Source organism: Scyliorhinus torazame, chromosome 5 (assembly GCF_047496885.1).
Source record: "Scyliorhinus torazame isolate Kashiwa2021f chromosome 5, sScyTor2.1, whole genome shotgun sequence".
NCBI classification, from domain to species: Eukaryota; Metazoa; Chordata; class Chondrichthyes; order Carcharhiniformes; family Scyliorhinidae; genus Scyliorhinus; species Scyliorhinus torazame.
The window spans coordinates 261717186-261734834 of NC_092711.1; the positions used below are offsets into that span (position 1 = coordinate 261717186).

The 17649-nt window shown below is 48.5% G+C and overlaps 1 protein-coding gene across 1 annotated transcript in view; it reads right to left on the minus strand.

Annotated features, from left to right (window-relative positions):
• Nucleotides 1–17649, minus strand: part of LOC140421090 (ADP-ribosylation factor-like protein 6) — a 106959-nt gene that overhangs the window by 7414 nt on the left and 81896 nt on the right. Inside the window, exon 6 of the mRNA XM_072505456.1 lies at nt 1435–1490. Within this exon, the coding sequence (XP_072361557.1) occupies nt 1435–1490 (56 nt within the window). The remainder of the gene's footprint in view (nt 1–1434; nt 1491–17649) is intronic.

The window sequence follows — 17649 nt, forward strand, 5'->3', positions numbered from 1 at the left end:
CGGCAAAACGAGTCCGACGCCGTCCTTCGCCAGGGTCTTCGGTGGATTCCTTGGACTTTGGGGGGGGAGGGATGTTATAACCTGCCTGCCTACCACTGGCTGGGGACTAATGGCAATCCCACAATCCTTTGGGAGTATGAGCTTCCCCAATGATGGGGGTGGAGAAATCATTAGCAGATTCCCTGCATAAATAAAGCGGGCCAGTTTGGAACCAGCTAGAGAGGAGTGAGCAGCAAGGGAGTTGCTGCTGCTGTTGTGTGTATATATATGTTATTGTAAATAAATTTTATTTCTTTCTATCCTTCAACTCGTGCTGGATTCTTCGTGGCCCTCACAAAAGAGTGATTGTGGGTTATTCCTGTAATGCTGCAAATCTGACAGAAGCGTGGCGTTGCATAAAAACAAAATTTACCTTTTTAGTGTGATGTATTAGTTACCTGTTAATTGGTATTTAATCTATGTTAATTTTAGTTTGTTACAATAAAAGTCTTAAAATGCTAAATCTTGTCTTTATGTTCTTTCCGCCGGTCACTGGGAAATTAATCTCTTTTTATACATTATCTGTCTCTACTGGGATCCTAACTTTCCATATCCACTCAGCATTTCTCCTTAATAGCATGCTTTAGAATACAGCCTAACAGCAACGAACATTCTGCAGCAGATTGTCTGCTAGATAGTATACTCAACTTTTTTTTTTAAAAAAAATTTTAAATAAATTTAGAGTACCCAATTATTTTTTTTCCCAATTAAGAGGCAATTTAGCGTGACCAATCCACCATGCACATCTTTGGGTTGTGGGGGTGAAACCCACGCAGACACGGGGAGAATGTGCAAACTCCATACAGACAGTGACCCAGGGCTAGGATTTGAACCCAGGTCCTCAGCGCTGTAGGCAGCAGTGCTAACCACTGTGTCATGTGCCACCCTGTACACTCAACTTTATAAAGATAATCGGTGAAGTATGACATTTCTGGTGACCACACCAAACTCACCTTGGTTAGGGAAGCTGAGGTTTAAGACCAATGCTCCCATGCTGCCTACCTCTACACTGGATGATCATGCCACACTACTTATTCCAGAGCTTAAACCAATCTCTTAGATTGCTGCGCCACTCAGCCAACTGTTCAAACACAAAAATATTAAAATTGACAAACAAACAATTTGATCACCAGACTCCTAAATGACCCTCTTATGGACTGACTTCATTAACACTACACCCTGTATGCTTCATCCGATGCCAGTGCTTATGTAGTTACATTGTATATGTTGTGTTGCCCTATTATGTATTTTCTTTTATTCCCTTTTCTTCTCATGTACTTAATGATCTATTGAGCTGCTCGCAGAAAAATACTTTTCACTGTACCTCGGTACACGTGACAATAAACAAATCCAATCCAATCAATTCCAATCAACACAGGTTATCACAAATGTTACCTTGTAGCCATTCAACTCCATCCTGTAGTCCCTCCCCTTTCAGAGCACTGCAGGCACTAAGTGATAAAACAAAAAAAATGAAAATGAGAGCATTGAAAATTGATTTGTAAGAGGCATATGCATGTCCAAACCAGGGAAAGAAAACAACTTTAAAAAGTAAATAAGATAAGTAATGTTCAATCTATTGAAATGAAAAATAATCTTCACTAATTTTATGTTTCAAAAGATTTGACTCACGGCAAGCAAGCAGTATGGGGTGAGAAAACGACATCCAAGTCATTAAAGCTCCTCTCTTCAGTACAATACCTTTCACTGATAGTGCTAATTGTGTTTTGAATTCATATTCCATTTTTGCCGAGAAAAATCTTCTTCATTCATTTGTTGATGATTCCACTTTGCACCTTTGTTCAGATCGCATACCCGAGGGATTCACGACCTGCAGTTTTTTTCATGCATTTCACAAAAACTCCGAAATTGGACAATAGAAATCTTATCACTTTTATTTTTCAACACTTTCTTATATTTCACAATCCAGCCAACAGTTTCATTTTTATCGTTGATGGCCATAACACCGTTAGGGGAGCATCAGATGTTTCTCTTGTGCACTCTGCCGAAGAGCACTCTTATGGAAAGCCTTCTCTCCCTAAAAACTTGAACATGACTTTATATGTTCGATACACGATAATCTAACATTATTCAAGGGTAAGCAAAAACCCCTGTTGCTCTAATTTAGCTTAATGAAGTGGCACACACCTCTATTATGGGCCAGGGTTTAGAGAACCCTAAAGTGTATCATGGAGTTCACCTGACCCACAACTTTTAATAGATTGTGGTATGGGGAGCACACGGCCCACTCGTACAGGTGTAGTGCAGCAGACATCTAACAGTATTTTTTAAAGCAAAACAATGTTTATTCTATGAACTCAGTTAACCTTTTTAAAACATACAGTGAACATCTCAGCAACCATCAATTCAAATACACCCCCCAAAGAATACAACACTCTAATTAATCCTTAAACTTTCCTTTTAACAGGGCAGCACGGTGGCGCAGTGGGTTAGCCCTGTTGCCTCACGACGCCGAGGTCGCAGGGTTGATCCCAGCTCTGTGTCACTGTCCATGTGGAGTTTGCACATTCGCCCCGTGTTTGCGTGGGTTTCGCCCCCACAACCCAAAGATGTGCAAGGTAGGTGGATTGGCCACGCTAAATTGCCCCGAAATTGAAAAAAATGAATTGGGTACTCTAAATTTATTTATTTTTAAAAAAAACTTTCCTTTTAACGTCCATAAGACAAAAAACCTTTTAACAGAAGCACATCAGGTTTAAATTCTCTACTGAAAGCAGTTATCACTCTGAATTCACCAAATGATCTAGAGATAGACTTTAAATTGCAGAGAGATCGAAATTACACCTTTGGCTGGCTTCAGCTCTAACACTAAACGAAACCATAAAACACACACACCAAAGCTTTTCTCAAAGCGAAACTAAAAGCTGACAGACAGCCCAGCTCCACCCACACTCTGAAATCACTGCAATAATAAACACCCATTTCTTAAAGGTACATCCACTACAGCTATTCTATAAAAAACACCCATTTCTAAAAGATACTCTCACATGACACCTCACATTCTCTTTGTCTTCGGATAGCAGATCACATTATGTGACTTAGACCAAAGACTACAAATCACAAAGTAAAAAAAAAAGATATTAGTCAAGAATCATAACAGATTTCACTTCACCACAAAATATTCAAGTTGCACCTCATTTTATATATACAAAAACAAAAGATGAGACACTTTGCTAACTCTAACCACAATGCAACCTCCAAACCTCCCAACTCTCTGAGTTGAAAATAACTCAGTCCCCTCATAAGCACTCCTAGCTATAGATTACTCTATCATGTACAATTCAAAGAAATAAGGGGCAGATTAACGGGCCCAACCCAGTATTCTCTGGGCCTCCGTGATACTCCACCTCTGCCAGGAGCAATTACCGACGGCAGGGTTCACTTGTGGTTTTAAAAATCTAGAAACAGGTGCCGTGGCAGCTGAGGGAGAGAGGAGAAAGGTCATGTTCCCAGAGACGCGACCATGGCCGCCAGTCCTTCCGCTGGCAGGGCTGGCTGGGGGGGGTGGGGGGAGTAGCGGAGGTGACCAGGGGAAAGGCCGTAAAGTCAGGACAGACCCCTCTCAGGACCAGGGGCTGTCCAGGCACAGACCGACATTACCGCTGCCTTTAAGGCAGCCATCTTGTTGCGCACCCGACTGACCTCCCTCCGTGGCCCGTGATTGGGTAGATGACACCAGCTGTATGACACCGGTCCCCCACACCATCCACCCCGCCCCCCACAACCGGATGCCATCCGCCAGCGGAAGGTTGCGCAGCCCACCCAAGGGGCACACCCATAGTGACCCTAACAGGATGGGGCCAGATGGGGTCTGCAGAGCATACTGCTGGCATGGGTACTGCCAGCCATCAGTACCCCTACAGGCAGGAATGGGTTCTGGGGCCAGAAACCCCTGCGGTGGCGGGCACCATTGGGGCCAGGGGTGCGGTGTAGAGGGCAGTGCCAGGGGAAATGGCATGTGGTCAGTGTGTGGATGGGGGAGGAGGGGGGTCTGGGTAGGGGGAACATGTGGGGGCAGGGGTTGCAGTGCAGGCAAGGCCACCGTGTAGCCCATTGGACCTGGTTGGACACGGGGGCACCATGCTAACATGTCTGCCTTTGACCCCCTGCAGACAATAGACTTCGGAATCCAACCATGAATGGTGGCCTTCATCCTAGCCGCCGCAGCTCTGGGGGATGCATTGAGGCTGTACGAGCAGGGCTGCTCGGTGACAACCCAGCAGCAGCGGAGCCTGCCCCAGAGGATCAGGAGGCAGCCGGTGAGGGTGGAGAGCGAGCAGCCCAACAGGCCAAGGAGGAGGTAGGAAGGAGGCGCCGATTCAGGCCTCATGTGTACCGGCAGGGCCAGTCATTCGAGGACCTGCTGGACTGGATATGTCATCTCCGGCTGAGTAGGTGGACCATACAGCATATCTGCTGGATCATGGAACACCTAGCACCACGGGGGAGCACATTGTTCCCGGTAGCCATCAAGGTGACGGTCACCCTGAACGTTTTCGCTACGGGGTCCTTCCAGGTTCCGAATGGGAACCTGTCAGATCTCACAGACCTTGGTGCACAGGCACATCCGCACCGTCACAGAGGCCCTCTATGGCAGGTCAGTATAATATATTAACTTTAATGTCCGAGTCCACCATGATGCCCGGGTAACGGTGTTCACCATCATTGCAGAGATGCCCCGGGTCCAGACGATGATAGACGGGATGCATGCCTCCCTTTGAGCACTGGTCTATGATGGGCCAGTCTTCACAAACTGAAAGTGGTTCAACTCAATGAACGTGCAGCTGGTGTGTGACTGTGAGCTGTATATCATGCACGTCTGTGCCCGATACCCAGGCAGTGTGCACAACGCCTTCATCCTGGCAAACTCAACGGTTCCTGACACCTTTGAGGTGCATCCCTGGGTGATAGGTTGGCTCCTGGACAACAGGGATTATCCACTGCGGTCATGGCTGATGACTCCTATCCGGAGGCCACAGACCAATGTGGAGACCCACTACAATGACGCCCATGCCATGACCAGGGCTGTGATCGAGCAGTTCATCAGCATCCTGAAGATGTGGTTCAGGTGCCTGGACTGATCTGGAGAGGCCCTCCAATATAGCACTAGAAGGGTCTCCCACATTGTGCATTGCGCAGCAGAGGGGTGACTTGCTGAAGCAGGGGGATGAAGACAAGGCTTCATCCGACGAGGAGGATGGCCAGGATGGGTAGGGCATGGGGCCTGGGCAGGCACAGGAGGCCGCACAATGTGCTCTAATTGCCTCCAGGTTCACCAACTAGCGGGCCTGCCCCCCCCCCCCCCCCCACCCTGCCCCCTCCGGCTGACCACCCCCTTCCATGACCACCCTCCCTGTACCATGCCCCTGCCCCAACACCCTCCATGATTCCAACCTGCCTCACTGCGGGGTGCAGTAACAGTGGGTCTGGTCCATGGGATGGAGAATAATCACGATCCACTCTGAGATGAGCTCTGGTGCTCTGCATCATTTGTCAACGTCTGACTCCTGCTCAAAGTTGGACTTTCCACTGTCCATCTGGGTGGTCCCTGCATGCGAGCTGGCCATTCCATCACGCGGTCCCACTGAACCATTGGGGTTGAAAGGAAGGTGGAGGGGCGGGGTACTGGAGGGATGTGAGGAGTGCAACCTGGGGCGACTGGCCCATGCCCACCTCCACCCTCGCCCATGTTCCCTAACCCCCCACCATCCCCCCAGTGCCCACTCTGCAGCCAGATCAGCCTATCCCTCACACCCCTCTGAAAGAGTTCTGAGGCAGGTTGGAACCTTTGTGCACGTGTTTATTTTGAACATAACAGGTAAACAAATATGATGGTTTGTGCCCTAGCCCCTAATGCTATCCTGCGTGCTGCACCAGTGCCAACTTAACTGGTGTCTACCTTTCTGGCCTTACGGGCTCTAATGCTATGCCTAGGTGGATCCCCAGGTGGTACATCAGGGGTGGAGGCGGCCTGCTACGATTTTCCCCCTGTGACCTCGGTCCCTTTTGGCGACCATCCTCTGGAGCGATCAGTTCTGGATGGGCCAGGCAGTCGCTCGGGTGTCCCAGGTGGTGTGGCGCCTGTCTGCTGTCAACCAGATGCACAAGGTCGAGGGTGTGGGGGGGAAGAGTTCAGGGCACTGCGGTGTTCTGGCACCTCCCCTGCTGGATTCACTGGCACGGGTCCCATCCCTCGGGTAGCCCGATGGCCCCGGGCTACAGCATTGGTGCGACCGGAGCAAACTGTAGCCATCTGGGATGGCCACTTCCTGATTACAAAATGGACACTTTGCAAAGATTGCAGGGAAAATGGACAATGCTGAGAAAACAAACAGATTCAGAGCTTGTCTGTATATTGGAGCCGCAGCTCCCAGACAAGACCAAAACTGTAGGCCCATTAGCCTACAGTTTTCCCATCTCCGGGAACAAAAGAGATACATTTGAGTAACCGATACTAAGGCAGAAACCCCGGCGCCAGAGGAGACCGAAACAAAGTAGGCAACAGCCACTTAGTACACGCCCAGCCATCAGGGCGCCCACCCCTTTATTGGATGAAATCAATAGGAATGATCAAGAAACGGCCCAATTGATTGGGGACACGTTCAAGGCCCGCCCAAAAGAGCGCAAAGCCCCTTTGGGTATAAGAAGGAGCCCCCAAGAGGGAATCGTTCTCTTGGACCCGGCTCTCACCGAGGAGAGACCTGTCCACCAGCTGCACCAGAAGCAAGTAAGTCCAAGGTCAACGCACGCTACCAGACGGACGACCTTAACTGTTCCCCTGTACCAATTCGACCCCAGCAGCCTCAGTACCGAACAACGGCCTTGTTCCTCTGACTGAGTGGCCGCCCGAAGCTAAGTATAGGCTTTAACAGTAGTGATGTCACTTTCTTTACGCAAAGAGTAGTGAGGCCGTGGAATGCCCTACCTGCTACAGTAGTGAACTCGCCAACATTGAGGGCATTTAAAAGTTTATTGGATAAACATATGGATGATAATGGCATAGTGTAGGTTAGATGGCTTTTGTTTCGGTGCAACATCGTGGGCCGAAGGGCCTGTACTGCGCTGTATTGTTCTATGTTCTATGTTCTATGATGTGATAGTTTAGTCTGTAGAGTATAATGCATGAGTATATTTAACTGTGTGTGTAAATAAATAAGCATTGACTTTGAACTAACGAACTGGTGTATTGAATCTTTGATCAGTATTCGGGTTTGAACCTTGTGGCGGTATCGAAAGATATCTGGCGACGTATATATCTCGAAAGATATCTAGAGCAAACGTAATTAGAATTAAGGAAGGCGACCATATTGACCGCCATATTCAGGGCCAACCAAAGACAGCAACATTTACTGGCGACCTCTGACGGGACTCGACCTAGAAGTGGCCTCGTCACTCCGAGAGAACCCAAATTTGAATTTGAATCCAATTGGAAACAGAAAAACTACAAGTGTGAGAACAATACTGATCAAACCTCCGAGATTCGGAAGTGTGTTAATGCGTGCATACTAACAGGGAAATAAGGTAAACCTGAGAGATTTTATTGCGTAAAACTGTCGGGAGTTTTGTAGGCCGGAAAATAGCGTAAGCCGTACCCGTGTTTACATCACCACTTTATCACCCCCTGTTCCAAATTCAGTAGAGAACCCAGAGATAGGGAGAAAATGGCAATGAAGGCAATGGAACGCCTAATGAACCCTCAAGAATTCGAGGTCGCAGCGACCAGTAGAGTAGGACAGTGTCCCGTATGGGAAGAAGAGATCAGAAAATATCTCAAAGGGAAAGGATGGCCCCTTTGGAGCGAATTCTGCGCCAATGACGAAACAGGTTCCGGGAGTATAGGACATACTTGGTGGGAGAACCTGTCAGAGATTCATAAGAAGAGCTTGGGGAAAGCTCGCAAGCCGATGGCAATCGTGTCCTGCTTGGCACAATTGCGAGGCACAGAGGAGGTCATTAGGACGCTCCATAGAGAGATTGAGGAGAGAGACAGAAATAGTGAGGGAGATGTGAGCGAATTTTAGAAGGAGAATAAGGAGTTAAGAGAACAGTTAGCAGCGAGGGACAGAGAGGTGGATGATGCCAGGAGGGCACACCAGTCTTGTCTCACCCATTTGAGTAGTTTTCAGACCCAGTACGATAAGGCCTACCAGGACACGCAACGCGCGGTCTTGGTAAGCCAAGAAACTGAGCAACAGGTAGAGCAATTGTAGAAACAGTGCAATGATTTAAAAGCAGCCCTACAAGCACTCCACACTTCCACGACAGAACAAAGGCAGAGCTCCGTAGATCACGCAAAGTGCCAGAAGCAAATTGCAGAATTGCAATCTCTGTTTTCTGTCCAGAATGGGTTTCAAAGTACGTTTGGACCCCAGTTAGACCAGGAAATATCCTGGCCGCGAGGTTTGCTAGTGTCACACGGGAGGGTTTAAACGAGTATGGCAGGGGGGTGGGCACGGGAGCAATAGGTCAGAAGGTGAGAGCATTGAGGGAGAACTAGGGAATAGGGACAGTGGGGCTCTGAGGCAGAGCAAACAGGGAGAAGTTGCTGAACACAGCGGGTCTGGTGGCCTGAAGTGCATATGTTTTAATGCAAGAAGTATTACGGGTAAGGCAGATGAACTTAGAGCTTGGATTAGTACTTGGAACTCTGATGTTGTTGCCATTACAGAGACCTGGTTAAGGGAAGGGCAGGATTGGCAGCTAAACGTTCCAGGATTTAGATGTTTCAGGCGGGATAGAGGGGGATGTAAAAGGGGAGGCGGAGTTGCACTACTGGTTCGGGAGAATATCACAGCTGTACTGCGGGTGGACACCTCAGAGGGCAGTGAGGCTATCTGGGTAGAGATCAGGAATAAGAAGGGTGCAGTCACAATGTTGGGGATTTACTACAGGCCTCCCAACAGCCAGCGGGAGATAGAGGAGCAGATAGGTAGACAGATTTTGGAAAAGAGTAAAAATAACAGGGTTGTGGTGATGGGAGACTTCAACTTCCCCAATATTGACTGGGACTCACTTTGTGCCAGGGGCTTAGACGGGGCGGAGTTTGTAAGGAGCATCCAGGAGGGCTTCTTAAAACAATATGTAGACAGTCCAACTAGGGAAGGGGCGGTACTGGACCTGGTATTGGGGAATGAGCCCGGCCAGGTGGTAGATGGTTCAGTAGGGGAGCATTTCGGTAACAGTGACCACAATTCAGTAAGTTTTAAAGTACTGGTGGACAAGGATAAGAGTGGTCCTAAGATGAATGTGCTAAATTGGGGGAAGGCTAATTATAACAATATTAGGCGGGAACTGAACATAGATTGGGGGCGGATGTTTGAGGGCAAATCAACATCTGACATGTGGGAGGTTTCAAGTGTCAGTTGAAAGGAATTCAGGACCGGCATGTTCCTGTGAGGAAGAAGGATAAATACGGCAATTTTCGGGAACCTTGGATAACGAGAGATATTGTAGGCCTCGTCAAAAAGAAAAAGGAGGCATTTGTCAGGGCTAAAAGGCTGGGAGCAGACGAAGCCTGCGTGGAATATAAGGAAAGTAGGAAGGAACTTAAGCAAGGAGTCAGAAGGGCTCGAAGGGGTCACGAAAAGTCATTGGCAAATAGGGTTAAGGAAAATCCCAAGGCTTTTTACACGTACATAAAAAGCAAGAGGGTAGCCAGGGAAAGGGTTGGCCCACTGAAGGATAGGCAAGGGAATCTATGTGTGGAGCCAGAGGAAATGGGTGATGTACTAAATGAATACTTTGCATCAGTATTCACCAAAGAGAAGAAATTGGTAGATGTTGAGTCTGGAGAAGGGTGTGTAGATAGCCTGGGTCACATTGAGATCCAAAAAGACGAGGTGTTGGGTGTCTTAAAACATATTAAGGTAGATAAGTCCCCAGGGCCTGATGGGATCTACCCCAGAATACTGAAGGAGGCTGGAGAGGAAATTGCTGAGGCCTTGACAGAAATCTTTGGATCCTCACTGTCTTCAGGGGATGTCCCGGAGGACTGGAGAATAGCCAATGCTGTGCCTCTGTTTAAGAAGGGTAGCAAGGATAATCCCGGGAACTACAAGCCGGTGAGGCTTACTTCAGTGGTAGGGAAATTACTGGAGAGAATTCTTCGAGACAGGATCTACTCCCATTTGGAAGCAAATGGACGTATTAGTGAGAGACAGCACGGTTTTGTGAAGGGAAGGTCGTGTCTCACTAACTTGATAGAGTTTTTCGAGGAGGTCACTAAGATCATTGATGCAGGTAGGGCAGTGGATGTTGTCTATATGGACTTCAGTAAGGCCTTTGACAAGGTCCCTCATGGTAGACTAGTACAAAAGGTGAAGTCACACGGGATCAGGGGTGAGCTGGCAAGGTGGATACAGAACTGGTCATAGAAGGCAGAGAGTAGCAATGGAAGGATGCTTTTCTAATTGGAGGACTGTGACCAGTGGTGTTCCACAGGGATCAGTGCTGGGACCTTTGCTGTTTGTAGTATATATAAATGATTTGGAAGAAAATGTAACTGGTCTGATTAGTAAGTTTGCAGACGACACAAAGGTTGGTGGAATTGCGGATAGCGATGAGGACTGTCTGAGGATACAGCAGGATTTAGATTGTTTGGAGACTTGGGCGGAGAGATGGCAGATGGAGTTTAATCCGGACAAATGTGAGGTAATGCATTTTGGAAGGTCTAATGCAGGTAGGGAATATACAGTGAATGGTAGAACCCTCAAGAGTATTGAAAGTCAAAGAGATCTAGGAGTACAGGTCCACAGGTCATTGAAAGGGGCAACACAGGTGGAGAAGGTAGTCAAGAAGGCATACGGCATGCTTGCCTTCATTGGCCGGGGCATTGAGTATAAGAATTGGCAAGTCATGTTGCAGCTGTATAGAATCTTAGTTAGGCCACACTTGGAGTATAGTGTTCAATTCTGGTCGCCACACTACCAGAAGGATGTGGAGGCTTTAGAGAGGGTGCAGAAGAGATTTACCAGAATGTTGCCTGGTATGGAGGGCATTAGCTCTGAGGGGCGGTTGAATAAACTCGGTTTGTTCTCACTGGAACGAAGGAGGTTGAGGGGAGACCTGATAGAGGTCTACAAAATTATGAGGGGCATAGACAGAGTGGATAGTCAGAGGCTTTTCCCCAGGGTAGAGGGGTCAATTACTAGGGGGCATAGGTTTAAGGTGAGAGGGGCAAGGTTTAGAGTAGATGTACGAGGCAAGTTTTTTACGCAGAGGGTAGTGGGTGCCTGGAACTCGCTACCGGAGGAGGTGGTGGAAGCAGGGACGATAGTGACATTTAAGGGGCATCTTGACAAATACATGAATAGGATGGGAATCGAGGGATACGGACCCAGGAAGTGTAGAAGATTGTAGTTTAGTCGGGCAGCATTGTCGGCACGGGCTTGGAGGGCCGAAGGGCCTGTTCCTGTGCTGTACATTTCTTTGTTCTTTGTTTGTTTTGTTTTGAAAACGGCCCCGATTGGCAGGAGTTAAATGAAACTGCCCAGAGATACGTACATGGGACATGTAAGCAAGAAAAACCCCAGGAAATGAAAGCACCCCAACCCCTGACTGAACAGGCAGAACACACCCCCATGAACCCTGTAACCACACACCGCCGGGCCACAGCAGAAGGAAACTCAGATTTCCTATACACAACCCCATTAACCGTAACCCAAAATCGGGACGCATGTCGAAAAATTACACCGTTCCTTCCCACATCAGACCCCTACCAGTTTTTCGCTAGAGTTAGACAGCAGGCTACCATGTACGGCCTGGACGGAAAGGAGCAAGTGAAGCTCACAGTTTTAAGCCTCGACCCTTCAGTCATGGCAGCCTTCCCGACCCACAGAATGTAGGAGGAGGCACACTCCAAGAAATGCCCACAGCAATCCTGGATGCAATTGGCTGTAACACAGGAGACCCCGTAGAAGGACTAAACAAGTGTAGGCAAAAGAAAACAGAGCACCCCACAGCGTTTGCTGGACGCTTGTGGATACATTTCACAGCAGTATTTGGAGAGTTAGCCCGCGCCATTTGTCCGCGGATAATATGGCCAAATGGACTTGAATCCTAGTCTCTCATGCGACAGAGGCAGGACAGAGAGCTTGAGCAAATTACGACTCCTCAGGCGAGGCCCACAACGTGAAATGGGTTTTGAAAAGATTGTCCCACTCTTGGGAACAATCCGTCCAAGGCAAAACTGCATTTGCAAAACCAGAGGAAGAGCAGGCAGACATGAATCCAGTTAGGACGCACCAGAACCCCGCATGGGCAAATGAGGGCAGGAACAGCCCACCGCAGCCTAAATCCCAGGAATGCTACAATTGTGGACAATTAGGACACTATGCACGAGAGTGCAACGCGCCCCAAAAGCAGCAGAGAAACCAACAGACAGGCACCCTAAATAAGAATAGGGCAAAGCCAATCCATAGTGTTAGCGCCCGTTCAGAGAACGCAGACATGAACGGCACCGACTGACAGTGTTCGGGCTCCCCAACATGGGTCTGCGACACCCTTTGGGATAAGTCCGGTCGACCGGTAGTAGCAGGCAAAATATGGGGACACCCCGTAGAATTTCTTTGGGACACAGGAGGGTCCCGCACCACGCTCAATTCCTCCGCGATGTTTCAACGAGACACGTGGCCCACAACAGACACCATCACACTCAGCAGCTTTACAGGTCATTTACAACAAGGACACATCACAGCCCCTGTAGCGATACAAATAGGGAATATTACGACTAAACACCCCGTAGTTTTGGTCGATCTACCCCAGACAGCTAAACACATCCTAGGAATCGACTTTATGAGCTCCCACAACCTCTCATTTGATACGGTAAATAAATATGTATGGAGAATGGCAAAGGCAGCACGAGCCCCCGCCACGCTCACAGTTGGAGAGTATGCAATCAGCGCGGTAGGAGACTTCTGGTTCGACCCTCGAGCCATTCGTCAGGACAAAGAAGTTAGGGAAATCCTACAGTAACACAAAGCAGCATTTGCACAGCACAAGCACGACTGTGGCCACATAGCTGGCTTAGTGAATATTACAGGACCCGACCCCAGACCCCAAAAGCAGTACAGTTTTCCCCAAGAAGCAGAGGAAGAAATTTCAAAGGTAATACAGAGTTTGCTTGACCAAGGCGTACTCAGATCAGTAGCCTCCACAAATAACGCACCAATTTGGCCCGTCAGGAAACCCGATGGATCATGGCGACTGACCATTGATTACCGGGAACTGAACAAAGTAACCCCAGTAGCAGCCCCCACCATAGCCACAAGTCCCGAGACCATGCTCGAACAGGGAATCCAGTCAAAAAAAAATTTGGTTTTGGACATTAGCAAAGGCTTTTGGTCCATTCCATTGGATGAAGCGTGCCAATACAAATTCTCCTTTACATTCCAGGGACAATACATGTGGACGTGCCTTCCACAAGGCTTCCAAAACTCCCCCTCCATTTTCCACTGACAGCTGGCAAATGGATTAGCAAAATTTCCCCGACCCGATTGGTCCAGTGTGCAGATGACTTGCTACTGCAGACAGACACAAAGGTAGAGCACATTTCGCTTCTCGCCGAACTCCTTGGACTCCTAAAACAGATTGGATGTAAAGAGAACCCCACAAAGGCCCAGATTTTGCAGGAAAAAGTGATTTACTTGGGTACAGTAATCACACATGGGTAAACGCGAGATTGAGCAAAAGAGAACTGACTCGATCGTCAAATTGCCCCTTCCCCATAATGTCTCAGCCCTCCGGTCATTTCTAGGACTGGTTGGCTACTGCAGAAACCATATCGACGGTTTCGCCACAAAAGCAGTGCCCCTATCCGACCTTCTCAAGAAACAGGCACCTTGGGAATGGCTTCCACAGCACACGGATGCCGTGGATGCTTTAAAGAGAGGGCTCAGCACAGCATTACAGGTCCCAGATCCACTTTCCCCGTACGCAATCGAAGTAGCAATCACCGACCGAACCCTTTCGGCCGTGCTCCTCCAGAACGCCATGACCCATTAGGCCCCGTGGCATACGCCTCACCCGTGTTAGATCCTGTCGAGCAAGGATTTTCTGCCTGCGAAAGGCACCTGCTCGCAGATTTTTGGGCAGTACAGTACTTCGCCTACATTACAGGATTCAACCCCATCACCATTCTCACTGAACACACCCCAACACAGCTATTATTAGACGGTCGACTTAAAGATGGCACAGTCAGCCAAATCCGCGCAGCCCGTTGGACCCTTCTTTTACAGGGACAGGGCATTGCAGTTAAAAGAACCAAGACCCACACTTTCCTAGCTGACAATTTGCAGTATGCAGGTACCCCACATGAGTGTGAGATCATCACCACAAACCATAATTCAGGCCTTATTATACCTAAGACAGCTCCCAGGAAAGCAGGTAATACACCCCAGAGACCCCAGCCCACAGACACGTGCGCACCCCTGAAAACCTATGTGGATGGCTCCTCCACAGTTTTGAATGGAAAGAGAATCACCGGTTGCGGCATTTATGTAGAGGACGCGCAGGGATGCGCTCTTGAAGAGATTTCATTAAAGTTACCAGGACACCTCGGCTCGCAGGCAGCAGAACTGGCAGCCATAGCTTACATTGTTGATCACCCTGACTCGTTTCCGACCACATCAGACATATATTCGGACAGTTTATATGTCTGCAATAGTTTAACAGAATTACTACTCCTGTGGGAAACTAGAGGGTTTGTTTCCGCAGACGGAAAGCCCCTACCATCAGCCCCATTACTCCGGCATATCCTAGAGACAGTTAAAGATAGGAAATATGGTATCATTAAGGTTCACAGTCATCACCGTTCTTCCCCCCCTGGTAACGTTAAAGCCGACACCTTAGCAAAGGCAGGTTCCAGACATGGTTACTTTTGGAAGCCCCCGAGAGCACCCCAGTAGTTCAGGTCTCACAGACCAACATTCAGGATCTGGCAAAGGCCCAAAAGGAAGATGAAAAGCTCAGGGAAGTTTTAAAAGGAACCTTCCCAGCCCCGTACGATAAGTTTAAGAACGCAATAACCACACATGACGGTGTGATTTTGAAAGACGGCATTTATGTAGTTCCCAGCCAGGACAGGAACCAGATTATTTGTCAGTTCCATGGCAATCATGGACACCAAGGCATTGAACCCACCCTAACCCACCTCAGACCTCTCTGCTGGTGGCCTGATTTAAAAGCCGATGTAACCCATTACATTGAAAATTGTTTGATCTGTGCCCAGAACAATCCGGACAGATGTGCAAGAAAGGCTCAGCTTAGTCACACCCGCCCCGTTAATGGCCCCTGGACGAATTTGCAGATAGATTACATAGGACCCCTACCCCCCTGCAGAAATGGTTTTAAGTATGTGTTGGTGGTCATCGACACCTTCACAAAATGGGTGGAAGCTTTTCCATCCAGAACAAATACGGCCAAAACAACAGCTAAAATCCTAACACAGCACATCTTTACAAGATGGGGCCTCCCATGCAGTATAGAGCCCGATCAAGGCTCCCATTTTACAGGACGAGTAATGAAGAACGTCCTCACAATTTTAGGAATTAGGCAGAAGTTTCACATAGCATACTACTCCCAGTCAAGCGGCATTGTAGAGAGGATGAACAGAACTCTAAAAGCCACTCTCAGGAAAATGGTGCAACAGAACCTGAGATTCAGTTCTCCCATTTACTTTAATGTTCCTACGAAACCTAGTATCCACGTCCATAGGATACACCCCCCCACACCCTCATGACCAGACGCCCCATGAAAGGGACAGAGTGTTTATTAGGACCGGATTTGGCCAGCCCCGCAGTCACCGCCCTCACGCATGAAAATGCTGTACAGCAGTTATTGAGAATATAAAGGCAGCCCAGCTCGCAGCAACTGTGAGACTTGGGACCAGGAGGAAATAAAGCAAAGCTTGTTTCGATAAAACGTTACACGCCACCGAGTTTCCAGTGGGGCAGCAAGTGATGCTTTCCCTATACAACCCCAGTTCCTTCCTTTCCCCCAAATTTTCCGAACTGTACTCCATTTCAGACAAAGTCAGCCCCTCGGTATACAAGATCACATATCCCAATGGCAAGTCTGCGTGGTTTCACATAAACCAGCTTAAGGCTTATGGCTCGCAGAACAACCATGCACACCACATCTCGCTCGCAGCAGCAGATGCCCGCCCACAGATGACGCATTCCTACCCTCCTCCAGCCAGTCCCGCCCGTCCTCAGACACATCTTCAACTCCACCCCCAGAGGCACGACTCCGTCTCTCCCTTCCTTCAACCAGCAGCGACAGTGATGGCGATAGCAATGACGACAGCCACAGCATACCACGTTATGATTATACCCCTGCACCAGGCCCCACTCCCTGCGAATCCGAGCATGGTTCCACTGACCCCTTCAAAATCACGTACATCAAAGCCCCTGACCCAGACCCACCGCCCGACGATTACGGATTAAAACCTAGTAGCTCCAACCTCAACACACGATTCTGGCACCGAGCCAATTCGTTCAGGCTCATCCGGAATGATAAGATGGACCCCAATTCGCCCCAAGCAGCTTTAGCCAAACTACTCCAGTCAAGAGTATGGCAGCCGGGAGAAGATGATGGCATAGAGTCTGACTCCCACCAAATGAATCCCTTTGCGACCCTGTTTGCTACTGAGCAATGAGGTGTCCACATGATGGTAAAAAGGAACCGATGGAGAGATACGGTATCCTTTCTGATGGAACCTGCACCATGTTTGTAATGTATGTTTAGTCGTTTAATGTACATGTTAAATGTTGTTTGTGAATTTAAAAGTTTTCATGGTCCCACGTCACCACTCTTTTGACGCCCACTGGCAGTTAATGGAACAAGTTTGTCGACAGACAACTATTCAGAGGAACTAGTTTGTCGGTAGACAACAATCATAGCTACTCTCCTGATTTGAAGGTAATCACTAGAGGCAGCCCCCACGATGACCACATATTTGTTCCGTTCTTGCCGGTCGCTCAGGCAGTGGAGAAACGGCACTGGTCCCCACCCTGCCTGAGGACCCCCCTCTGGTCAGCTACGCTCGGGTAGAGCACAGACAGCACTGGTCACCGTCCTACCTAGGGATTCCACCCAGTGTTACCCGTCGCGGCCCATACGCACCCCATTTTGGCACTTTTAGTTCAAAACTTTTTTGTTTGTTTCTGGCGACCCTTAGGTTGCTTCCGTATGCTATTTACATCCTCAAACACTAGGATGGTAGATCGCACAGGCTGCGAGACGGCTCGCACTGTGTCAGTATTTTTCTCGGATGTCTTGTCCAAATATTCGGTTTTTTTTTTAAATGAGTGAGTCACAGATGGTGACCAATTATAATGGGTAATTGGCAACAAAGGACAGACAGACAGACATACAAGATCTTAAGCAAGATAATAACAGATATTATGCTTGTGTCCATAGAACTCCGGAACCCCAGAGGAAGAAAAAGGAGACCGACAAAAGGAAAGATGAAGACAACCTTCATGCTTTTCACCTGGATCTTAGCGGAAACCCTTCAGTTGCGCACGGACGCTACCCCCCCTGACCCCTAGCACACAGTCCATGAATGATTCCCACCCCTGCCATACACTG